The sequence below is a fragment of the Prionailurus bengalensis genome, chromosome F2 (assembly GCF_016509475.1).
Source record: "Prionailurus bengalensis isolate Pbe53 chromosome F2, Fcat_Pben_1.1_paternal_pri, whole genome shotgun sequence".
Classification (NCBI taxonomy): domain Eukaryota; kingdom Metazoa; phylum Chordata; class Mammalia; order Carnivora; family Felidae; genus Prionailurus; species Prionailurus bengalensis.
In genome coordinates this window covers 45,613,524-45,641,151 of record NC_057353.1, presented here as the reverse complement: position 1 = coordinate 45,641,151, position 27,628 = coordinate 45,613,524, and the positions used below count along the sequence as shown (strand labels likewise).

The following is a 27,628-nucleotide window of genomic DNA, read 5'->3' as shown; positions in this document are numbered from 1 at the left end:
AAATGCATTTTAAAATTTTAAGAAGGACATGCAAGGCATTCAAGACACTGAAATCTGCAAAATACTGCTGAATAAAATTGAAGACATAAATAAAAGGAGAAACATTTTACGATCATAAACTGAAGGACTCAACATTGTCAAGATGGGAAATATCCCCAATATTTCATTTATAAGTTAAATGCCATTCCTATCAAAGTCTTTGCAGGCTCTTTTTTGTAGAAACCAATAAGCTAACGCTTAAACTTGCATAGGAATGCAAAGAATCTAAAATAGACAAAATAACTTCAAAGAAAAAAAAGGAAGTTGGACGACTTGTATTACATAATTTTAAAGACAATATAACACCACAGTAATTATCACTGTGTGGTACAGGCACAAGGATAGGCATATAGATCAATGGAATAGAATTGAGAGTACAGGGGGAAAAAAGTGACTTAGATTTATGGTTGACTGATTTTCAGCAAAGGTGCCAAGACAGTTCCATAAGGACAATCTTTTGAATATGATGCTAAGAAAATTAAATATCCTCATATAATACAATGAATTTAAGACTCTTACCTCATATCATACAAAAAAAATACATCAAAAAGGACCATAGACCATATTGTAAGAGTTAAAACTAAGTCACCCAAAGCACAATTAATACAGAAAATGAAAGAGGATTTTATTAAATTCTAAAATTTAAGTTATAAAAATATTAGGAAAATGCAAATTCAAACTATGGAAACAGCCCCAGTGTCCATCAACTGATGAATGGATAAAGACAATGCAGTATATATACATAATGGAATATTACTCAACCATAATAAAGAGAATGAAATCTTCCCATTTGCAATAATGTGAATGGAGCTACTGAGTATTATGCTAAATGAAATAAGTCAGTCAGAAAGACAAATACCGTATGATTTCACCCATATGTGCAAGTTAAGAAACAAAACAAACAAGCATAGAGGATAAAAAAGGAAAGAGGGAGAGAAGCAAATGAAGAAACAGACTCAACTATAAAGAACTGGCAGATACCAGAGGAGAGGCAGGTGGAGGGATGGGTAAAATAGATGATGGGGATTAAGGAGTGCACTTGTTGTGATGAGCACCTGGTGATGTATCAAAGTGGTTAATCACTACTATATTGTATACCTGAAACAAATAACACTGCAAGTTAACTAACTGGAATTTGAATTTAAAAAAAAAAAAAAGAAAATGCAAACAAAAGCCCCAGCCTAGAAGAAAATATTAGTAAATAATATATCTGAAAAAGGACCTGCATCTAGGACATATAAGAACTCTTGCAACTCAAAAATTAGAAGATAACTAAAAAATGGACAATTTAAATACACATTTCACTAAGGAAATATGTAGTAAATACATGAAAAAAGTCCATTAACATTAGTCATTACAGAAACGCAAACTGACTGCCCCAATAAAGTACTACATACTCTTTTAGAATGGCAAAAATACCAAGTGCTGGCAAAGATATATTGAAAGTAAAACTCTAATATGTTAATAGTGGTAATGTCAAATGGTACAATCACTTCTGAAATGTTGGGCAATTTCTTGAAATGTTCAATAAAAAGTTACTATAAAATCCAGTAATTCTACCCCAAAGACTCTATCCATGATAAATAATATTTGTCTATATAAATTCATGTACCCAAATGTGCATAGCAGCATTAATCATAATAGTCAAAAACTGATGACTGCACAATTGAATATTAACTGTAAAATTAATAAACAAAATGTGACATAACCACAGAATTATTACTCATAATTGTCATTATGTACATGGTACATAATGATACATGGTATATCATGAATGAACTTTAAAAATATTACACTAAGTGATGGGGCACCTGGGTGGCTCAGTCGGTTAAGCGTCCGACAGTGGCTCAGGTCATGATCTTCTGGTTTGAGTTTGAGCCCTGCGTCAGGCTCTGTGCTGACAGCTCAGAGCCGGGAGCCCACTTTGGATTCTGTGTATCCCTATCTCTCTGCCCACCCCCCCAACTTGTGCTCTGTCTCTATCAAAAATAAATAAATGTAAAAAAAATTTTTTTAATGAAAATATTATACTAAGTGAAAAAAAGTGTACCCTGGGTACACTGATACATAAATACATAAGGTCTTAAGATGCAAAAAACTACATACTGTATGATTCCCTTTTAATAAGTGTCCAAAAAAGCCAAGTTTATAAAGACAGAAATCAGATCAATAGGGTGTTAGGACTGGAGTGTGGGGAACAGAAATTAATTGCAAAATGGACATAAGGGAAATCTGAGGTGACAGAAATGTTATACAACTGTATTGTGCTGATGGTTGCATATCTTTATACATTTCCTCAAAAATCGCTGAACTGTAGGCATACAATGAGTAAATATTATGAATGTGAATTATATTTCAAAAGAGGTATTTAAAAATGTAAGGACAGTAGTAGAAAAGGAAACAGTCAAGCCCAACTTGTCAGTGGGTGAGCAGAGCTACTATTGTTCAAGGTCCTCATTTACATTCCACTCTCTGGCATACTTTGGTTGCTAATGATCACTTCTGAGACTCTTCTATTGATGATTAGAGATCACTGAATGTCCATTCCCTAAGATAATTTGACTTTCTCTGTTCCTTGTAACCTGAGAAAATATGATTTACAAAGGACAAAGTCCACATACACTAAACCCAAGAGTTAAGGCAGATTTTTTTTGAATCCTCTTACTTTTAGATGGAAATGGTTTCAAAACATGTTATGCCCCTGTGAAATGTGCAGAATATAATAAATGGAAAAAAAAGTACTGAAAATTTTGTCAGGAGTTATTATCTTAACTGTACATCATGAATATAATCATTTTACAACATGGATACTATATACGTATATGTATGTATATATTTATCAAACAAAATAGAAAAAACAAGCTCTGGGAAAAAATACAAAACTAAATCGTTAACACTGGTTATCACCAAAGTGATTTTTCTCTCTTGTATATTCGTGCTTTAAAAGTTCCTTTAACGAAGACTTATGCTAAGTGAGATAAGTCAGAGACAGGAAGACAAATACTATATATCACTTGCATATGGAATCTAAACAAGCTGTACTCACAGAGACAGAGAGTAGGATGGTGGTTACCAGGGGCTCAGGGGTGGGAAAATTGGGGGGATGCTGTTAAAGGTTACAAACTTGCAACTAGAAGATGAAGAAGTTCTGGAATCCTAATGTACAACTTACTGATTATAGTCAGTAATACTGTATTACATACTTTAAAGTTGCTAAGAGACTAGGTATTAAATTTTCTCATCACAAAAGAGAAATGATAATTATGTGACCTACAGAAGTGTTAGCTGACACCATGATGGTAATCATATTGCAATATATAAATGTAGCAAACTGATATGTTATATACCTTAAACTTACACAATGCTATGTGTCAATTATATCCCAATTTTTAAAAAATTCCTTTAATGAAACTATGTTACCTTGGTATCATTTCAAAAACCCATTTTTATGATCTTAAGTGAATTTTAAATTATATATTTTAAAGGTAAAATATACACTAGTTCTGCCATTTTTGTTTTTGTTTATAAAATTGATCGCATATGTGTGTGGGGGAGTGTTGGGAAATACAAAATTGACTGACAGGGAAGCAATTAAGTAAGGTTCATTCTCAAGTCTTTGAAAGTCACAGAATCCATGACTAAACAAATGATGGAGCAGGATGGATGTGAGCTATTGAGAAAATAATGATGTATACAGCAATTGTATTAACTACATTTAGGCATTTCAACACCTTAACTTCATTTGTAATACATACATGATGGTATCCAAGAGATTTAACAGCAGCAGCATCGAGAACAAATCTTAAGCTTTTTCTGAGCTTCTTCTTTTCCCCAAGGTATCTTATTTACATATGGATTAAGGACTACAATTAAAGACATTGAGTAACACTGGAAAAAATCTAATGTAATAGTACATCTTCTTTCAGAAGAAGTAGGAATTATAATTATCAAATTAAGATATTAAAAAACTCAAGATAGAACAATATAAACCAAAAAGATAAAAAAGAATTACATGGGAAAACTTTCTGTTTTTCATAGATGCTCAACAATTTTAACATCAGTTTCTATGAAAATTCACTAAAGCCAACAATAGCAAAGTTTTAATTTATAAATGATCTCAATATTCCATTTCTGTCAAAATATTTTATTAAAGTTGCAGGCAACTCTTTCAAAGAAGAAAAAACAAACCTCTACTAGGCACAGTGTAGAAACCCATCTGCTCAGAGGTGTGAGATAGATGTAGCAAATTACATCTGCAAGCCTCACTGCAAATGCTTCGTAATGAAACTCAAGATGTTGATTTTGACCCAAACACCCTATACAGATTGGATCTGACCACATTAGAGATCATCTCTCCCTTTCTATGGCAATTGAAATCAGATGACACATTTCAACAAACAGTTCCTCATTATGAACTTTTGAAGTCCAAATTCAGTTATGCCTGAAATCTAGGAGAACCCTCCATGCTCATTCTATTGATCATTTTGTAATTGTTTTTCTTTTTTTTTCATGTCATAATGACAAAGAATTTTTTTTCAATTATTTTTGAACTTGAAGACACATCAGAAATTTACCTTTTCATTCTTTAAGTTCTTTTTTCTCCTTACAGTAACCAAAAATTATTTGCCAAATAGCATACTCTACAACTATTTAGTGAACCCTATTTCGTGCCATTCATTGTGCTAAATTGTGCTAAATGATAGGAATAGTACCGTGAACAAGACAGATACACTTCTTACACTTTTTACCCTAGGAGGGCAATCAGGAGCTGAATAAAAATAATTAAAATAGGGATAGGAGTATTAAGAGTGATGAGTCAGAAGCAGTAACATCACAGAACAGACGGAGCTGACAAGTTAAATACATAGAAGCCTAAAAAGTGAGAAGAAAGCCTAGAAAAAAGATCAAGAAGGAGGCAGTCACATATACAGCATATGCTAAGACCCTGTAACAGTAGAGTTGTCCTTGTTTAAACACAGAAAAAGATAGTGAGGCTGGGGGTGGGCAGTAGCAAGCAGTGGGGAGAGCAGCCCTACTTTTCTCTACAGAAACAATGGATTTGAATTTCCTTTGTAAATCAGAGCAGTATGATTAACAACCCATCACTACACACACACACACACACACCATGCAATATACTGAAATATTTCCATCAAATAAACGGTTTGAAGCACAACACTTTAGTTACATAGGAAATATTATTGTTATTCATTCCGTAAGTTTAAATAATTGGTTTCGATAAATTAGTTTCAAGAGAAATCTGTAACTCAGAATAACCAAGCAACACCAAAGACAAAGCAAGAAAAAATAATTCAAGAGGAGTTGTGAGGACAAGGGAAACAACAAAGAAAGAAATAAGAGAAAGTTTTAATTGAAAGTATGGTGCTCATAATTACCAGAGACAAATAGTGAGATTAGTATCAAAATTTTAACTAAAAGTTAAAGTTGCTTTCCGTAACAGAATATGTGGAGAATGACTCATAAGTTCCATTTTTGTTTAAGTTCTCCTGACTTGATTTCTGTTCCTTGCAACCTAAGAATATCAACGCATACATACACATAAATACCACCCTCTCTCCTTTCTCAAATAAAACACACACACACACACACACACACACACACACACACACACACACACACACTGTAGGTTTGTTAACATCAATTCTTCATGAGAGAGTTCAAGATGGTGACATAGGAAGACCCTGAACTCACCTCCTCCCATGGACACAACAAATTTATAACTACATATGGCATGCTTTTCCTCTAGGATCCATGAACTAGATGAGTAGCACCTCCACTCAAAAGCCAAGAAAGACACACGTAGAAGAGTGGGAAGGCAGACACACCTTGCCCCAAAAACCACCTCAGGGGAGGCATATGAGGGAGGGTTCCTACAAATACAGAATACACCCTGGAAAAGTTAAGGGATTGTGCCCCAAATCAGCAATCCTGACCTTGGAGGCAGGCATAGTAGAGACAAGGTGTAAAATGTCTGGTTTTGGGGATCCTGGGTGGCTCAGTTGGTTGATTGTCTGACTTTGGCTCAGGTCATGATCTCAGGGTTCGTGGGTTTGAACTCCATGTTAGGCTCTGTGCTGACAGCTCAGAGCCTGGAGCCTGCTTCAAATTCTGTGTGTGTGTGTGTGTCTTCTCTCTCTCTGCCCCTCCCCAACTCGTGCTCTCTCAAAAATGAATGAACATTAAAACAATTTTAATGTCTAGTTTTGAATAACAATAAAGATTAAGACCAGAAGAATCACAGTACATTAGAGAACAAAGATCTGTTCTTAAAGGGTTTGCCCACAAACTCATTTGCCCTATGATCCAGCACAAAAACAAGAAAAAGCCCCTAGACCATAACACAGGGAGACCAATTTACTAATTTTAAAGAGAGACAGGAATCTGTAATTTTAAATTAAATAATTTAAAAATGTAAAAAACCAGTCTGCTGTGGACGGATGTACTGTCAACAGCCATTTTTGCAATCTCATCCTACCTTGTTGGTGAAGGAGCCAACAAGTACCATTTTAGGTGGACCCCTTCTAGGCTTCTGGCACCAGTGGGTAGGTGTGGTCTGCCCACCACTCACCTTGAACAGGCTGGGTGAGCCTCCTGCCCCTCCCCACTTCCATGTAGCACCCAAGGTGTAAAAAAAGCCAGATAAGTATCCCAAGTCATGCCCAATCCACCAAGAATGCAAGCCACAACCAGAACAGGCAAGCAGCTGGAAGCCCACTCTCCCCATGCAGTAGCCAAGATACATAAGCCAGGTGAGTACCTAGAGCCCCACCTTGCACACAATACCAACTGAAGCCCTATCAAAGCCAGGGGACAAACAGCCCACAGGATGTCTACATCTGTGGGGATGCCCATAGAATGACTAGCTCTGGTAGCCACAGGATACACAAAACACCTGGGCCACACAAAACACCTCCTACACAAGACTATTCCTTCAAGGTTGAGGGAGATAGCCATTTCATCTAATACATACAAACACAGAGAAACAAGCAAAATGAGTAGACAGAAGAATATATTCCAAAGAACAAGGCAAATCCACAGGAAAAGACCTTAATGAAATGGAGAGAGGCAACCTACGAGATAAAGGGTTCAAAGTAATGGTCATAAAGATGCTCACCTATCTAAGCAATGGAGAAGCACCAAGAATTTCCTTCCACAAAGAGACAGAAAATAAGAAAACACGAAACATTAAAACTAAACTTACAAGTATACTAGAGGGATTTAACAGCAGAATGGATGAAACAGAAGCACCATCAATGAATGAAAAACAAAGGAATGGAAAACAAAAAGCATAAAAATTAAAAAAGAATTAAAAGAAGTAAGGATACTTTAAGGGACGTCTGGGAGAATATCAAATGGAATAACATTCTCATTATCCGAGTCCCAGAAGGAGAAAAGAGAGAAAAGTCAACAATTTATTTGAAGAAATAATGGCTAAAAACATCCATAATCTGGGGGAAGCAAACAGACATCTATGTCCAGGACGATCAGAGAGGCCCAAATAAGATGAACCCAAAGAGAAACACACCAAGACACATTCTCATTAAAATGATAAAAGGTAAACAGAGAGTAGTAAGAGAACAGCAACATATTACATACAGGGAAAACCCCCTAAGGCAATTAGCAGATATTTCAGCAAAAACTTTATAGATCAAAAAAGAGTGGCATGATATATTCAAAAGACTAAAAGGAAAAAAGAAATGGCCGACCAAGAATTCTGTACCCAGACATTATCATTCAGAAAGATTGAGAATTTTCCAGTTAAGCAAAAGGTAAAGGAGTTCATCTACTTAAACAGGCTACAAGAAATGTTCAAAAGAATAAACTAAAAATACAATGTACTATTTAATAAGAAAACATACAAAAGTAAAAATCACACTGGAAAAGGTAAATAATAAAAGTAGTAGACATATTACTTACAAACCAAGTATGAAGAGTATAAAAGTTGTAAAAATTAAAAAAATAATAATTAGTTCAGGAATACATAAAAAGATGTAAAATGAATCATCAAAAATATGAAACATAAGGGGCACGTAGGTGGCTCAGTTGGTTAAGTGTCCAACTCTTGATTTTGGCTCAGCTCATGATCTCTCACAGTTCATGGGCCCAAGCCCCTCGTCAGGCTCTGTGTTGACAGCAAGGATTTCTCTCTCTCTCTCTCTCTCTCTCTCTCTCTCTCTCTCTGCCCCTCCCTCTACTGCACTCTCTCTCTCACTCTCTCTCTCAAAATAAATAAACATTTAAAAAAATTATGTCTTTAAAAATATGAGATATAAGGTGGGGGAAAGTAAAAATATAAAGCTTTGAAATGTATTAAAAATTAAGTTACTGTGAACTTTAAAATGACTTATATACATAAGATGATATGTGTAAACCTCACAGTAACCACAAAGAAAAAACTTCTAGTAAATGCACAAAAGAAAAAAAAATCTAAATACAACATTAAAGGAAACAATCAAAGCATAAGAGAGAAAAAAGAAGAAAAGGAACAGAGAAGAACTGCAAAAAACAGCTGGGAAACAATAAACAAAATGACAATAAATATATACCAATGGATAATTACTTTAAATGCAAATAGACTAAACTCCCCATCAAGAGACACAGAGTGACTGAATGAATGAATTAAAAAAAACAAAACCCATGTATCTGTTGCCTATAAGAGACTCACTTCAAATCTAAAGACACACACAGACTCAAAGTAAGAGGATGGAAAAGGATATTCCATGCAAATGGCAATGAAAAGAAAGTTGGGGTAGCAATACTTATGTCAGACAAAATAGACTCTTTTTTTCTTTTCAAATTTTATTTAAATTCCAATTGGTTAACATACAATGCAGTACTGGTTTTAGGAGTAGAATTAGCTAAAGCAATCCTGAAAAAAGCAAAGCAAAGCTGAAGGCATCATGATTCTGGACTTCAAAATAAAGGAGAGCATTAAAATAAAGGAGAGAATTATACAATGATGAAAGGATCAATCCAACAATAGGATATAACATTTTTAAACATTTATGCACCCAATAGAAGCACCTAAATACATAAAGCAAATATTAACAGAAGTAAAGGCAAAAATAGATGGCAGGATAAGAATAGTAGGAGACTTTAATACTCCACTTGTATCAATGAGGAGATAACTCAGGACAGAAAATTAATAAGGAAACACTGGCCTTAAAAGACACATTAGATCAGATGGACTAAAAAGATACATACAGATTATTCTATCCAAAAGCAGAAGCATCACTTCTTTTCAAGGACACATGGAACATTGTCCAGGACAGATTACATGCTAGGCTACGACACAAGTCTCAATAAATTCAAGAAGAATGAAATCACATCAATTATCTTTTCCAACCACAAAGGTATGAAACTAGAAATCATTTATAAGAAAAAAATCTGGATAAAACAAACATATGGGGATTACAAAACACGGTATTAGACAATGGATGTTCAAATCTCATGAAATAATCTCCTTCCCTCAAGGTAGGTTTGGCCAATGAGAATAACCATGTGGTAAAAAACAAAAAAACCAAAAAACTGTTTTTACGTTAGGTTTCAGGGCTGATTATATTGTCACACTATTTTCTCCCAGGGAGTAAGAAAAATAGACTTTAGAAGTTTCTATTTGATTCTTGCCCTCTCCATCTGGTGTGTGATTTTTTTAAATGTTCAAAACAAACTAAGATGCTATCTAACTCAGTTCTAGGAATAAAATATCAGAATATAACACCTTCTGCTTTAAAGATGGAGACTTCTGTAGTTCCTTAAGTCATTCATAATGTATTTGAAAAACAAGGTGAGAAGAAAGTAATTTATCATACAAGAGGAGAAAAAGAAGATGGCAGAAGTGCTATAACAGGATTTTAAAGAGTATTCAAAAGATAAAGAATAGTAGGGCAGTATATAGCAGTCCTTTCATAAAATCCATTAGATAAAAGGGGGTATGATATTGTCACATCTTTAAATCACTGAGGGACTGTATTTCCAGCAACTTGGTAGATTTAGTGCCCTAAATGACATTTGTGTTAAAAACAAAAAGGATGAATATATTTATAAAATGTTTATACATCACACTATGAATAAAATTTATATGAACTGGTTTACACACAGAGAGACATGCACTCCATATCTTCTTTTTTTTTAATTTCTTTTAATGTTTTTTTTTTTGACAGGGGTGGGGGGAATGAGCGGGGAGGGGCAGAGAGATAGGGGCACACAGAATCTGAAGGCTCTGAGCTGTCAGCACAGAGCCTGATGCGGGGCTTGAACTCACAAACCGCAAGATCATGACCTGAGCTGAAGTCGGATGCTCAACCGACTGAGCGTCACAAAGACCCAGGCGCCCCTGCACTCCATATCTTCTTAAATTCATTACTGAGTTTCCCCAAAAAAGTAAGGCTTTATTAAGGCCAGGGACTGAGAAAAGTCAGGAACTCAGAGGTAAGCAAAACAAATTGGTTGAGGCACTTCAAACCTGGTGAAATGGAACATCCTTGTTGACACTTGCATTGTAGAACCTAATAGAACATAAGATTTTAATGCATATGGCTACAATATTAATGTTAGAATAAACTAGAAATAAAACTGCCCTGTTTTTACCCTCTGTACATGATCAGAAAGCTGAACCTTGAACAGAGTGGAAAAAAATGCATATAACCACAAACCAAGCCTCATAAAAGATTGAAACTTGAATTTTTATTATCTACATGGTATAAAAGCCTCTAGTTTCAAGTGGTTGTAAACTGGTAATGCTCCCAATACATCAGAAATAAATTTGAACTACAAAGGAAGAATCTTTGAGCTCATCTTCAAAAAAATTTCTAGACCACTATTTCCAGGAAAAATAAGTAGACTCTCCCCCACAAAAATGAGCAACAAAGAAACAAACAAACAAACAAAAAAACACAAAGAACAACACTAGGCATACAGGCAAGAATCAGCAGGACTCAGACAATAAAATAAATGATTCATGTATCAAGAAATATAACAAAGCCTTGGAAATTATGAATAAAATGCAAGGATTTTTAAAAAATCAATGAAAATGAAAATATCATAAGCAAATTTTAAAATTTAATAAAGTATTACAAAGTTGAAAAACAGGAAAAATAATTTATGGTTTTAGACATCCTGATACCATGTACCTCTGAAGTAACAGAGACTGGCAAGGGACTAGAGAAGATCTCCTGGGTTTTGGTAAAATTTTTGATCTTGACTCAGAAGCTAGTAACATGGGCAGATTTATGAAATGTATCAAGTTGTATACTAATAGTTGATGTATTTCATTTCTGTATGATATATTAGAATTCTATAAAGTTTTACCCCCAAAAAACAGCACATTAGATACAGATGAAAATAAAATTAATAAACTGTAATATCAAAGAAATTACTCAGACTACAGGCCAGAAAGTCAAAGGGAAAAATATTAAAGAGACAAGAACAATACAGTAAAAAAAAAAATGTCTAACATATATGTAGAAAGAATGAGACAGAGGCAATATATGAAGAGAAAATGCCAGAAAACTTGAAAAGCTCACAAAGACACCAATACTAACACTTAAAAGAACAAAGATTTAAAAGCCAAAAAAAAAAAAAAAGAGGTCCTTAAAGCTGCCCGAAAGACACTAAAAAAAACCACAAAATGATGGTGAATTTCTCAGAAAGGCAATGAAAAACAAAAGTAAGCACAAAAGGATCTTTAATGGCCAAAACAAAACTATCAGTAAGAAACCATATATATATACATGTATATGTATATATATGTATATATATATATATGTATATATATATATACACACACATATATATATAAGTGTATATATATATATATATATATATATATAAAACAAAAAAATTCTTTCCAAAAAGAAGGCAAAATACAGTTTCAAACAAAAAAAAAATTGTTTGCTAACAGCACATCATTAAAAAAAAAAGGCAGAAGGAAAATTATCTGAGGTAGAAGAAAGGAATGAGCTGTGACAACAAATGTCTAGTAAGGCATTGGTATAGGAGTTAGCATAGGTGGCCCATGACCAAATGTGACTGATTATCAGATTTTGTGAATAAAGTTTTACTGGAGTGTCAATTCATTGACATACTATTTATGGCTGCCTCTGTACTACAAAGCAAAGCTGAGTAGTTGTTACAAAAACCAGATAGTTGATGACACTGAGAATATTTACTATCTAGCCATTTATTGAATAAATTTTCCAAACCCTGCACTAATTGTATACATGTAATATATATGCAATTATTTTTTAAATGATTTAAATTTACAAAATTCAGAAAAATAAGAGATAAATTAAAATATATAACAGTAATTGCCAGTCAATCTGGAGAGAATCGCTGAATTAAAGTACTTAAAGCCCTGTGTGTTGCTCAGGAGGAGAGTAAATACCATAAATTATTGTATGATTTACTAAATTAAAAATGCATCTTAGTATTTCCAGAATCAAATTTTACTTTGTGTAACTAGTGTTAATTTCTAAGATTGAAAAAAAAATAGCAAGGGAATAATGTCTAATACAGCAGGGAAAAATAGAATTAAGAATATAAAAGAAATGAAATAATCAAGATAGTAAAAAAGATAATTCATAGAATGAGAGAAGACATTTGTAAATCATATCTAATGAGAATCTAATATCCAGAATATATAAAGAACTGCTCAATTAAAAGGAAAGATAAATAACCCAACTAAAAAGTGGGCCAAGTATTTGAAAACAATAAGAAAATAAAAAACAGCTTCTACAAATGGCCAACAAGCACATGAAAAGATGCTCTATATCACTAGTCATTTGGGAACTTCAAATGACAACCAAAATGAGATCCACCACATACCCACCGTGATGGTTAACACCAAAAAGACAATTACAACTTGAATAAATTAGAACCTTCATAAGTTGATGTGGAATTGCAAAATGGCAGAAACACTTTGCAGGACAGACTGTTAATTCCTCAAAACCTTAACCACAGAGCTACCATACGACCCAACAATTCTACTACTAGGTACATAGCTAACAGAAATTAAAATATGTCCATATGAAAAGATGTGCAAAAATTATCACAGCAGTATTGTTCATAATAGCCAAAAGATATAAACACAAATGTCTACCAACTATGAGTGGACAAAGAAAACATGGTATATCCATAAAATGGATTACTTTCAGCCATAAAAATGAAGACTGACAAATAAGTCAACCTCAAAAGCATTATGGTGACTTCCCATGAGAAGCCAGTCACAAAAGACCACATATTGTGTGATGCCATTCATATTAAACACCTAGAACAGGCAAATTCATAGAGACAGGAAGGTCAGCATTTGCCAGGGCTTTGGATGAAGGGAGAAAGAGTAACTGTTAATGGTATATTGATTATTTTTTGAGTGATAAAACTTTTTTTTTGAGTGATAAAACTTCTAAATTTGATGGTGGTGATGATGGTATAAACTGTAAATATACTAAAAGTCATCTAATTGTATGCATAAAACTGTATGTAAATAATGTCTAAAAAAGCTGTTAAATGGAATAATATGAGTTTTAATTTTTTAAAATTAAGGGACAAACTATTGAATCTTCCAAAAATGATTCCAGAGGTAAAATAAAACAAAAACCCGAAAAACAAAAACAAAACCACCACCACAACAAAAAACAACAACAAAAAAGGGAAGCACTCCCCAGCTCATTTTCTGAGGCTAGCACATCCTTGATATGATACACAATAGCTGTTGTGATAATAAAGAACTCCTTACAACCAGAAGCAAATATCAAAGAATGGATATATCCAATATGCTAGAAAAAGAATCCTTGCATCAAGAACAAAATCACACAGGTAAGAGATCTAGAGAAGTTCCATCTAACTGTTAGAATTCTATGATTTTATGATAATGGTATTCATTTTATTAAGTACCAACATTCATTTCTGGCAGTAAAATCATTCCTACTTCTGATAAACCCAAGAAAACTACATTTCAATGGAAACGCCAAAACAGAGAAAAGGAAAGAGAAATCAACATCAAGTCAAAGTCAAAAACTGCACAGAATATATCTGCTTTTCAATAATAGTATGTGTAGTGATCTCAATGATATCAGCATTCATATACTTACATGCTAATAATATGAACAAGGTGTGGAACCGTTTACCATTGTAAAACATTTGAACCCTGTTATTAAAATATAGATTCACACTATTTACTTTGTGACTCAAAACTTTTCCAGGTTCACAGATTGTTTGAGATGAATATGTCAAAGTTCAAAAGGGTATGTATTTGCAACTGAAAATTCTGCAGTATCACAAATGAAGTATTTACTGAAGAGTTATGTCTCCAATCATCACAATATTATCTACTGTATTTTAACAAATGAGAAGTCTAGAAATATATTATGTTTGATGTAAATAATATATTCATTTGATTATATATGATATCTATTAATAAATCAAATAGCTTAAATTAAGATCTACTTATCATTCTTAATTCAGCTTAATGCCAACTTCCAAAACCAACTGTCATCTTGATTTGTCTATGCTTCACATTTTAGTGACTATTCTGCATTTCATGATATTTTGTAGTCTATTTATACATACATGAATTTTATTAAAATGTGTGGATGTCAATAAACAGCACCACTTAGTTCATTTACTTTGTGCACCGTTCTTTTTAAATCCACTTTGCAGATCACTGAATCTATTTTCATGTGGATCTTTCATGAGAAGACTCATTTACATAAGCACTGGCATATTAAAAAATAAAACTAAAAATATTATTATCAAATATAACCATAGGAAGAATATTTTTTAATGTACCTTCTTCAAGGATGGGTCGTGGAATGACAAATGGAATCTCCTGCAGAGGTTCCATATACTTGTGGCCAGCACTAATAATCTTTATTTGAGGCATACAGAGGACAAGCATTCCAGGCATGCTGGTTTGTCCATGGTACCAACTTCTTACTGTTCCAGGAATGTCACCAGATACAATTGTACTTGGGGAAGGCAGGCTATCATTTGGAATGAATACACAACAAGACTGTACTTCAAGCTAGGGGAAGAAAAAAAAAAGCAAAATTAAAATATTGGGAACAGACTAAATAAGGAAGTTAATATACCCTCAAATACTTAATATCTTTATCAGAATAAACAGGCAAGCCAAAAAAAAAAAGAAGAAGAAGAAATGTGCCATACTTACCTCTTTATGAGTTACTTTTACTGAAGAACACAATTAACACTTCAAAGGACATTGTTTCTTGCTATGAATTTGATCAAAAAGGCAGTGAAATGAGATGAAAACATATCTGCCTTTCCACAGTTATTTCCAAGTAACACGACTGAATCAGAAAATGTGCTGGCAAAAAAAGGTGAGAAAATCCTCCTTCTTTTGCAGTTCATTAGATTAACACCAACTAAGGCCTTAGAACCAACTAGTATTGTATTGTACTCACTTAAAACACACACACACACACACACACACACACACACACACACACACACACAAGCAGCTATTACCATGTGAATTTGGCCTTTTGTTTTTACTTTACAAACTAAAATATAAGGAAAGATGTTTCCAATGTTCAGATAGTATCTCTAGACAAACATTAAAATATAACAAGTCTGTATCATGTATTTTCTTTTTTTATTTACACGTATCCCAAGATTCAAGTGTGTGTGTGTATCACATTTTATATATATGGAAACACAGTAATGAAGAAAATTCAGAAGACTTAAAACTGAGAGCATTATTCCCTGCTTTTATCATACATCAAATTATTATCTAAATTTTGATTTCATGTGAAACTTTTATGCTTTATTATCCCCAGTGTAGTTTACTTAGGTTGCCTGGCACCTTAGAGAGGTGAAATAATACTAAGCGATCTCAACTCAAAAATTAAATTCATCATGAGTTCTTAATTCAAAGGCAATATAAGCTCAAGTCTATTAGTCTTAGTTGGTTCTTAGAAAGTAATATTTTGTACCTGGTTCACAAACTGCTCAAACAGCCTAGCATACTTAAATTATTCTCAAGGAAATACAAAATGTCATCTGTTTATTTTCTACAAAATATTTGGCATACAAAGGCATTATCTGAAGATGTAACAAAATTAAAATTTGTTTGTTTGATAAATACTTGGATATTCTAGCAAACTAAGAGACTATATTTTATAAAAGACAACTAAGAATACATTAATATATGTTCACTTGAGGTTAATATAGCCCATAGTGACAGCATGATACGTAACAGGTCTGGAATTCCTTGATATGATAAATAATCTGCCAGGCTTATAAATAAGCAAACTTACTCATTTTTGCTTCAACATTTCTGTGCATGGAACAAACTGAATTCAGTGAAGAAAAATATAAGTAAAATTTTATAAAAATAAATATAAGGTTCATGAAGTCTGACCTCATCTAGAATTTTATCTTGCAACCTAATTTAAGTGTTTATATGTTAAGTAGCTCATTGATTGAAGATTACAACATTTTTTATCCTAAAACATACATTGTTTCAGCTGTATTACATTTATATTTTTAAATATTTAACACAATTAATTGCTGAAGTTCAAGTGCACAAAGTATTATGGCATACTGAGAACATATTCTCAGTATACCATTCTCATTATTCAATTATTTATGCTTATAGTGTCAAACTAAAAAGAGTCAGTTTTTAACACTTCATATAGGTATTGATGCTATGTTAAAAAATGTTTTCAACAATGTGAGGTAATTAGTTTAATATGCCACACTATACAAATATAAACATATATATCTTGTGAAATAAATTTAAGTTGTGCCAAAACTTCCAAATAACAATATATTCCAAAATTCCACTAATTCAGAAATAAATTATTTCATCAAATTTAACAACGTGAGCAATAAATATTCAAAAGTAGATTATTCTGAGATACATAACAACTCTAAAAAATAAACTTTCTAAAATGTGATATGTGTTCTGGAGATTTCTATAATGATAAGAACCAAAACACATACATAATCCAAAATCCTCAAACTTATTATAATGTTACATCTCTAATATATACTACAACTATCACATAAATCTTTTTACACTTTTAAAATAACTGTTAAACTGTACGTCTAAAATTGTGGTTTTAATGTAAAATGTTGAGTGATTTATGTAAGGGAATATAAATCTGCAGCAGTAAATTTTGCATTAATGTAAGGATCTGACAATCCAAGGGAAAGAAAATGAAGTAATCTGCCAGTAAGAAGTCCTCAAACCGGGGGTCAGATCATGTTCATGGAAACCATCTGGTTGGGACCCTCTGAGCCACACCAAACACAAATGATCTTTTAAAAAAAATATCCTATTCATTAATGCATCACAGCTGCACTGAGTGTTACTTCATTTTTCCATGGCAACATCCTTTCTGTTTCAAGGATCTTATTTCAGTTTTGGTAGCAACGTGTTCTTTCGCCAATATTGAACACATTCATGTGTTAAAGTGAAGGGATTATTACAAATTCTTGAAGTCGAACCACCTCTATTTTGATTCCTATTAGGTCAAAGGCTACAAATCTTGAGTATGATACACTGAGAATAAACCAATAAAGCAGAAATTATTTGGTTTTTATTTTAATCAATGAAATGACTATCATGAATTTTTTGGAAGTTCCAAATTTATATGCCATCTGAAAAGATATATGCCTTTGTGTACCCCCAACCCATCTCCCATATGTAAGGTTTGGTAAACTTAGATTTTTCTAATTTGTACACTCTGTAACTGTGCTCACAACTCAGTTTAAAAAAAAAAAAGAGAGACTGAGATAGGTTTCACTTATACATTAATCTAAACATTTTAATTAGCCCACTGTCTATTACACAGAACATTTTGTAAGTAAATGCTTTAAGTGACTCCTGGGTGGCTCAGTTGGTTAAATGTCTGACTTCGACTCAGGTCACGATCTCGTGGGTAGTGAGTTCGGCCCTGTGTGGGGCTCTGTGCTGACAGCTGGAGCCTGAAGCCTGCTTCAGGTTCTGTCTCCCTCTTTCTCTGACCCTCCCTTGCTTGTGCTCTTTCTCTCTCTCGCTCTCTCAAAAATAAATAAAAACATTAAAACAATTTTTAAAAGTAAATGCTTAAAATTGTTATACCATATTTTCTATACAGTTAAATTTTTTTAAAGTTTATTTATATTTGAGAGACAGACAAGAGAGTGAGCAGGGGAGAGGCAGAGAGAAAGGGGGAGAGAGAATCTCAAGCAGGATCCCCACTGTCAGCATGCAGCCTGATGAGGGGCTCGAACTCACAAACAGAGATCATGACCTGAGCTGAAACCAAGAGTCGGACGCTTAACTGACTGAGCCACCAAGCACCCCAATTTTCTATACTTTTAAGTAACATTCCTATTTCCTCTTCCCCACTAACATGAATTCTTTCCTTTGAAACTTTAATTTTTTAAATGTTTATTTAGTTTTGAGAGAGAGAGAGAGAGAGACAGAGTGCGAGCAGGGGAGGGGCAGACACAGAATCTGAAGCAAACTTCAGGCTCTGAGCTGTCAGAAGAGAGCCTGAATGCAGGGCTTGAACTCCCAGACCATGAGATCATGACATAAGCTGAAGTCAATGCTTCACCGACTGAGCCACCTAGGTGCCCCAATATTTAAAACGTCAGTGATAATTATATTTTGCAAAATTTCTGAAGAATGAAATGTTCTCTGTATGAATTGTATTATTCAGAAAATAGTTTCAAATAAAAACATACATGAAGAAACATTTCAGGTTATATTTTCATTCACTTTTTCTTTAATTCATGCATTCTTTAATATCGACCACGAACTGAACTGCAAGTCAGGAATAAAGACAAAAGACATAAACCCAGCACCCAAAAACTTGAAACAAGAGGGTTTTAAACTACTAATAGTCTTACAGAGTTTTCACTAGAACATAGGGTCTGTAATGTCAGATAATCAGCCTATTGTGTTTATAGTCTCAGTACATAGTAGCATGTCTAGCATGTACTAGGCACTAAGTAATTAATAAGTGAACACAATTATTTTTATTAGTATCAGTATCTGATGTTAATTAAAATAACTGCTTAATACCTGTTGTTCATCATTTCATTCTACAGAGACAACTTAGTAATTAATAAAATTGACATGTCAGCCAAATGGGTTCAACTCTAACCGTGGAACTTTTAACAAATTAATCTCTCTGTGACTTCAGTTTACTCATCTGTAATTGTGGGGAGGTGGGAGTCAGCTCTGATATAAAGATACAATGTATTAACTCTCACCAAAAGGTTTGCTAAATAAAGTCAATGAACATACACTGAATTATCTCCTATATGTCAGATCCATATATTAGCTCTCATGGATTCATAAGAGATGTTCACAGTCTTTTTCTTTAAAAACACTGTTGCTTATAAGTAGTTATGTATATAGAGGCCACCAATATAAGCAGTATTCCATTTGCACTATAACAAATATATTATTAACTACTGCCCAAATCACCATATTTCTATTTGTTAACTCTCAATACACTATGAAAATATTTGGGGTACCTTCATTTACAGTAGAAATCTTAATGTTCCCAATATAAGGCATTAAGTTAAAAACCTCAATAGTGAACCTTGGTTGTCTTCTTTTCCAGATTAATACAAATCTACATTTCCCCATATTTACCAAGGGACAATATGAAAAAATGCCTACATTTGAATTACAAACTTCGTCCTTCTAACAAGCTACCGTGCAATTGCTGTCACCTTCTCAATGCCTATAATGAAAGATAGATTCTTTGCAAAATTTTAAGCATAAATGTAAATAATTATTTTTACAAGTAAGGTGACTGGCATTTGGTCTGTCTAGCCTCAAATGCCTACCCTTGTCTGATCATGGAGATAGGCCAGGAAGTGCGCTGGATATGAGGACAACATCTGTATCATGCAGTATTATTACTGCATCACTGATCGTATTCAGTATGTAACTTCCTGGAAAGAGAATTCAATTGGTCTAGCTTAACTACCTTATGGGACTTGAGACACTTTGACACATCGAAATCAAGGAATGTGGTATGGAAAATAAAGAGTCCACTATATTACACAGGCCACTTAGAAAGCTTCAGAAACTATAAAAAACATCTAGAAAATGCCATATAACAGAAACGTGATCTTCAATGTAAAAGACAAGACTGAGTTTGGCAAAAAACAAGAAAATGTACTCCTTTATTAGTGAATTCCAGGCCAGAGTATTTCTATTTTGTCAAGTGCATGCCATTGCCAATTATGTGCTCCGGAATGAAAATGTAGCTTTTTGCAGTATAATAGATAGGATCTTTACTGATCAACTGATAAAGAAAAATTGCAAAGAACTGAGTTTGTGCTAATCTTTTGTGAAAAAGGCCCCCGAACTAAGTTCCATTTTAAAAAATGGTTCAAGACTACATATAGTACTATAACATAATCCATTAAGATGAAATGTGGAAGTTACTTTTCCCACTGAAAAACAAATAGGTTATAGAAAATATTGTTTACATCTTAATGCAATATAAGTGTATTACAAGAAAGAAGAACATGGGCTTAGCAAATATCAACTTTGGCTCCAAAATCAATTTTCCAGAAATCCTGATTCCGAACACATTTGCTTGCTCAAACTTCCATTAAGAGAATAATCCTTTGATGGCTTCAAGTTATGATGTTCTATTTTATCTGATGACAACTTCAGAGTTTTCTGGTTTATATTTTGGTTCATAAAACATCTTGGAAAATGGACACTACTATTTTAAAAACTCAGAATTTTAGGGCCTAGATTTTAATCATTTAATCAGAATCAAGTTTTACCTTTAAACTTTTCCAGAACACATTAACATCTGGAAATGTCTAAATATAGAGCATGTATAATACAGTGCCGAGACTAGAAATGAAGCAAGCAAGTGCCTGGGTCATATTCAAAATAACATATACAAAGATATAATCATTAGAACTCCTGTAATTATATGTTAATTTACACTCAATAAGCTTAATCAAATGAGGAACATGAGTCTAAATTGCAGACATAAAAATGGTTAACGTGGCAAATTTTATGTTAAGTGTATCTTACCACAAAAATTTTTTAGAAGAAAAAAGTGAGGAAAATCAGTATCTCTATTTATAACTAATCCATAATGATAGCTAAGATTTACTTTATTGCTGGTGATAAAGCTAATGAAGGCAATGTATCATGGTAAAACAAGCAAAATAACCAGAATTTCACAAGAATGTCAGAATTGGAAATAACCTTAAACATTATTTAATTTAACCATTTCATATTGCAGATAAGCAAAGTAGAGTCCATAGTTAAGATATAGAATTTGGAACTGCTAACGCCTGGCTCCTTGAAATTCTATACACCCTTTCCTTTCATGAACTATCTGGCTTTTCCTCCTACATTTCTGATCTCCCTACTACAATTTCCTTCAAGGACACTTTCTCTTCCACTGTCTGCTTTAGAAATGGCATCCCCTTGGCCCACTGTTCTTTCAACTTCACATATTTTTTGGATGACCAATTCTCCTGGTTTTATCCATCTATAGATGATTTCCAAAATATATCTCTAGTGTGAAATCTCTTCCTGAAGCTCCAGATATGAATATCCTACAGTCCGATAGAAGCCCGGAGATCTCACAGGTGTTTCAAATGTATGTATAAACTCTCTATTTGCCCCTGATTTTGCATAGCTGCTTCTTTTCCCATTTCATGGCATCATTATGCACCCAAATGCCAAAACTGGAATGTGAAACACCACTTAGACAGCCTCCTTCTTCTCAGTCCCCCAAAGTCCCCTCAGCATTAGTCACTAAGCCATGCTGACTTTATCTTAGGTCCCTCAGGACCACTGGCCAAAGTGGCCTATTGTCTAGTGTTTTCTGATTTGTATACTGAACATGTAGAATCTTTTAAATAAGTTTAAAATAAAGAAAACGTATAATGAAATTTGCAATTTGAGAAACATCTCAAAATTTGCATAATTTGTAACTTTATCAAGAATAGCATATAAGATGTATTTCATATAATTTGCTAATAATATGTAAAGTGCACCAACAGTTTTCATCTAAGTTATACAAATGAGATGGTATACACAAGTGTTACAAGGGAGATTATTTTTTAACAATATTAAGTGTTACCAGTGAGATTATTTCTTTACCAATATCAAAGGAGCTAAAAGTTAAAAAGGATCATAGAAATTAAAACCATGACATTTCTTTTATTTTACCTGCAGTGTGAGACTCTTTACTGCATTCCATACTACTCCAATAAATTCTTTCATTCTTTCTTCAGGACTTCTACAGCCTTCAGATATATTCAGCATGGCTTTCACAGGAACTGACAATGGTCGAGATTCTAAGTATAAGAACAGTTAATTAATTAACACACATTTACTTTACTGTTTTAGAAAAATATACAGAAACTACTTCCAAGATTATTTATTTCTTTATTAGTTCTGAATGAGATTACAAAATAACACATCAGATCATTTTAGACTATAGAATTACTGATTTTTGCAACTATTCAAACATAAGCACAACTTATCTGTTAAAAGTCAGGAGAGTGTTGGTTACTCCTGTTGGATTGGTGACTGGGAGATGGCACTGTGGAACAATGTTATAATCTAATATTCTATTTAATGAATACATGGATATATACACACTTTACTAAAATTAAGTTTTAACCTAACAATTTACCCATTTCTGAGTATAAAGATACCTCAATAAAAACTTTACTTGAAAACAAAAAAGGAACAACAAAGCATTTTATTTATCTAAAATAGATAAGAAACAGGTCTTCCCATATGTGAATTCTCCTGATGACAAAATCTTATCCATAGACTCTCTAAACTTTTTTTTAAAGTTTATTTTGACAGAGAGAGAGACCAACCATATGCACGCACCTGTGAGCAATCAAGGGAGGGGGACAGAGCAAGAGGGAGAGAGAATCCCAAGTGGGCTCCACTCTTCATTTGATCCCACAAACCTTAAGATCATAACCTGGCTGAAATGAAGAGTCAGACACTTAAGTGACGGAGCCAACCAGGCTCCAACTTTATTTTTTTAATATGAAATTTATTGTCAAATTGGCTTCCATACAACAGCCAGTGCTCATCCCAACAGGTGCCCTCTTCAATGCATATCACCCATTTTCCCCTCCCTCCCACCCCCCCCAATCAACCCTCAGTTTATTCTGTTTTCAAGAGTCTCTTATGGTTTGCCTCCTTCCCTCTCTGTAACTTTTTCCCCCCTTCACCACCCGCATGGTCTTAAGTTTCTCAAGATCTACATAAGAGTGAAAACATATGGTATCTGTCTTGCTCTGTATGACTTATCTCACTTAGCATGACACTCTCCAATTCCATCCACGTTGCTACAAAAGGCCATATGTCATCCTTTCTCATTGCCAAGTAGTATTCCATTGTATATATAAACCACAACTTCTTTATCCATTCATCAGTTGATGGACATTTAGGCTCTTTCCATAATTTGGCTATTGTTGAAAGTGCTGCTATAAACATTGGGGTACAAGTGCCCCTATGAATCAGTACTCCTGTAGCCCTTGGGTAAATTCCTAGAAGTGCTATTGCTGGGTCATAAGGTAGATGTATTTTTGATTTTTTGAGGAACCTCCACATTGTTTTCCAGAGTGGCTGCACCAGTTTACATTCCCACCAACAGTGCAAGAGGGTTCCCGTTTCTCCATATCCTTGCCAGCATCTATAGTCTCCTAATTTGTTCATGTTAGCCACTCTGACTGGCGTGAAATGATATCTCAGTGTGGTTTTGATCTGTATTTCCCTGATGAGGAGCGACGTTGAGCATCTTCTCATGTGCCTGTTGGCCATCTGGATGTCTTCTTTAGAGAAGTGTCTACTCATGCCTTCTGCCCATTCCTTCACTGGATTATTTGTTTTTCGGGTGTGGAGTTTGGTAAGTTCTTTTTAAAAAAATTTTTTTTCAACGTTTTTTTATTTATTTTTGGGACAGAGAGACAGAGCATGAACGGGGGAGGGACAGAGAGAGAGGGAGACACAGAATCGGAAACAGGCTCCAGGCTCTGAGCCATCAGCCCAGAGCCCGACGCGGGGCTCGAACTCACGGACCGCAAGATCGTGGCCTGGCTGACGTCGGACGCTTAACCAACTGCGCCACCCAGGCGCCCCATGGAGTTTGGTGAGTTCTTTATAGATTTTGGATACTAGTTCTTGGTCCGATATGTCATTTGCAAATATCTTTCCCATTCCGTCGGTTGCCTTTTAGTTTTGTTAATTGTTTCCTTTGCAGTGCAGAAGCTTTTTATCTTCATGAGGTCCCAATAGTTCATTTTTGCTTTTAATTCCCCTTTCCTTTGGAGCTGTGTCAAGTAAGAAATTGCTGCAGCTGAGGTCAGAGAGGTTTTTTCCTGCTTTCTCCTCTAGGGTTATGATGGTTTCCTGTCTCACATTCAGGTCCTTCATCCATTTTGAGTTTGTTTTTGTGAATGGTGTAACAAAGTGGTCTAGTTTCATCCTTCTGCAGTTCTCCCAGCACCATTTGTTGAAGAGACTGTCTTTTTTTCCATTGGATATTCTATCCTGCTTTGTCAAAGATTAGTTGGCCACACTTTTGTGGGTCCACTTCTGCAGTCTCTATTCTATTCCATTGGTCTATGTGTCTGTTTTTGTGCCAATACCATGTTGTCTTGATGATTACAACTTTGTAGTAGAGGCTAAAGTCTGGGATTGTGATGCCTCCCACTTTGGTCTTCTTCTTCAATATTACTTTGGCTTTTGGTGTCTTTGTGGTTCCATACAAAGTTTGGATTGCTTGTTCTAGCTTTGAGAAGAATGCTGGTGCAATTTTGATTGGGATTGCACTGAATGTGTAGATAGCTTTAGGTAGTACTGACATTTTAATAATATTTATTTTTCCAATCCATGAGCATGGGATGTTTTTCCATTTCTTTGTATCTTTTTCAATTTCCTTCATAAACTTTCTATAGTTTTCAGCATACAGATCTTTTACATCTTTGGTTAGGTTTATTCCTAGGTATTTTATGATTCTCGGTGCAATTGTAAATAGGATCAGTTTCTTTATTTGTCTTTGTGTTGCTTCACTATTAGTGAGTTGCTACACTATTAGTGTATAAGAATGCAACTGATTTCTGTACATTGATTTTGTACCCTGTGACTTTGCTCAATTCATGTATCAGTTCTAGAAGACTTTTGATGGGTTCTATCAGGTTTTCCATGTATAATATCATGTCATCTGCAAAAAGTGAAAGCCTGACTTCATCTTTGCCAATTTTGATGCCTTTGATTTCCTTTTGTTGTCTGATTGCTGATGCTAGCACTTCCAACACTATGTTAAACCACAGTGGTGTTCCTGATCTCAGGGGAAAAGCTCTCAGTTTTTCCCCACTAGGATGATATTAGCTGTGGGCTTTTCATAAATGGCTTTTATGATGTTTAAGTATGTTCCTTCTATCCCAACTTTCTCAAGGATTTTTATTAAGGATAATGAATTTTGTCAAATGCTTTTTCTACATCAATTGACAGGATCATATCGTTCTTTTATTAATGTGATGTATCACATTGATCGATTTGCAAATATTGAACCAGCCCTGCAGCCCAGGAATGAATCCCACTTGACCATGGTGAATAATTCTTTTTATATGCTGTTGAATTCAATTTGTTAGTATCTTGTTGAGAATTTCTGCATCCATATTTATTAGGGATATTGGCCTGTAGTTCTCTTTTTTTGCTGGGTCTCTGTCTGGTTTAGAAGTCAAAGTAATATTGGCTTCATAGAATGAGTCTGGAAGTTTTCCTTCCCTTTTTATTTTTTGGAACAGCTTGAGAAGGATAGGTATTATTTCTGCCTTAAATGTCTGGTACAATTCCCCAGGGAAGCCACCTAGTCCTGGAATCTTATTTGTTGGGAGATTGTTGATAACTGATTCAATTTCTCACTGGTTATGGGTCTGTTCAAATTTTCTATTTCTTCCTGATTGAGTTTTGGAAGAGTGTGGGTGTTCAGGAATTTGTCCATTTCTTCCAGGTTGTCCAATTTGTTGGCATATAATTTTTCATAGTATTCCCTGATAATTGTTTGTATCTCTGAGGGATTGGTTGTAATAATTCCATTTTCATTCATGATTTTATCTATTTGGGTCATCTCCCTTTTCTTTTTGAGAAGCCTGGCTAGAGGTTTATCAATTTTGTTTATTTTTTTCAAAAAACCAACTCTTGGTTTCACTGATCTGCTCTACAGTTTTTTTAGATTCTATATTGTTTATTTCTGCTCCAATCTTTATTATTTCTCTTCTTCTGCTAGGTTTGGGATGTCATTGCTGTTCTGCTTCTAGTTCCTTTAGGTGTGCTGTTAGGGATTTTTCTTGTTTCTTGAGATAGGCCTGGATTGCAATGTATTTTCCTCTCAGGACTGCCTTCGCTGCATCCCAAAGCGTTTGGATTGTTGTATTTTCATCTTCATTTGTTTCCATATATTTTTAAATTTCTTCTCTAATTGCCTGGTTGACCATTCATTCTTTAGTAGAGTGTTTTTTAACTTCCATGCTTCTGGAGGTTTTCCAGACTTTTTCTTGTGGTTGATATCAAGTTTCATAGCATTGTGGTCTGAAAGTGTGCATGGTATGATCAATTCTTTTATACTTATGAAGGGCTGTCTTGTGACCCAATATGTGTATCTATCTATCTTGGAGAATGTTCCATGTGCACTCAAAAAGAAAGTATATTCTGTTGCTTTGGGATGCAGGGTTCTAAATATATCTGTCAAGTCCATCTGATCCAATGTATCATTCAGGGCCCTTGTTTCTTTATTGATCCTGTGTCTAGATGATCTATCCATTGCCCTAAGTGGGGTATTAAAGTCCCCTGCAATTACCACATTCTTATCAATAAGGTTGCTCATGTTTGTGATTGTTTTATATATTTGGGGGCTCCCTTATTTGGCACATAGACATTTATAATTGTTAGCTCTTCCTGATGGATAGACCCTGTAATTATTATATAATGCCCTTCTTCATCTCTTGTTACAGCCTTTAAAGTCTAGTTTGTCTGATATAAGTATGGCTACTCCAGCTTTCTTTTCATTTCCAGTAGCATGATAGATAGTTCTCCATCCCCTCACTTTCAATCTGAAGGTGTCCTCAGGTCTAAAATGAGTCTTTTGTAGACAGCAAATAGATGGGTCTTGTTTTTTTATCCATTCTGATACCCTATGTCTTTTGGTTGGAGTATTTAGTCCATTTATATTCAGTGTTATTACTGAAAGATATGGGTTTAGAGTCATTGTGATACCTGTAGGTTTCATGCTTGTAGTGGTGTCTCTGGTCCTTTGTGGTCCTTGCAACATTTCACTCACAAAGTTCCCCTTGGGCTCTCTTGTAGGCTCGGTTTAGTGGTGATGAATTCCTTCAGTGTTTGTTTGGAAGACCTTTATCTTTCCTTCTATTCTGCATGACAGACTTGCTAGATAAAGAATTCTTGGCTGCATATTTTTTCTGTTCATCACATTGAAGATTTCCTGCCATTCCTTTCTGGCCTGCCAAGTTTCAGTAGATAGGTCTGCTACTACACTTATGTGTCTACCTTTGTATGGTATGCCCG

The 27,628-nt window shown here is 34.3% G+C and overlaps 1 protein-coding gene across 1 annotated transcript in view; it reads right to left on the bottom strand.

The window, feature by feature from the left end:
• Positions 1 to 27,628, bottom strand: part of VPS13B (vacuolar protein sorting 13 homolog B) — an 828,197-nt gene that overhangs the window by 406,262 nt on the left and 394,307 nt on the right. The window contains 2 exon segments of the mRNA XM_043601463.1: positions 14,848 to 15,082; positions 22,244 to 22,371. Of these exon segments, the coding sequence (XP_043457398.1) occupies positions 14,848 to 15,082; positions 22,244 to 22,371 (363 nt within the window).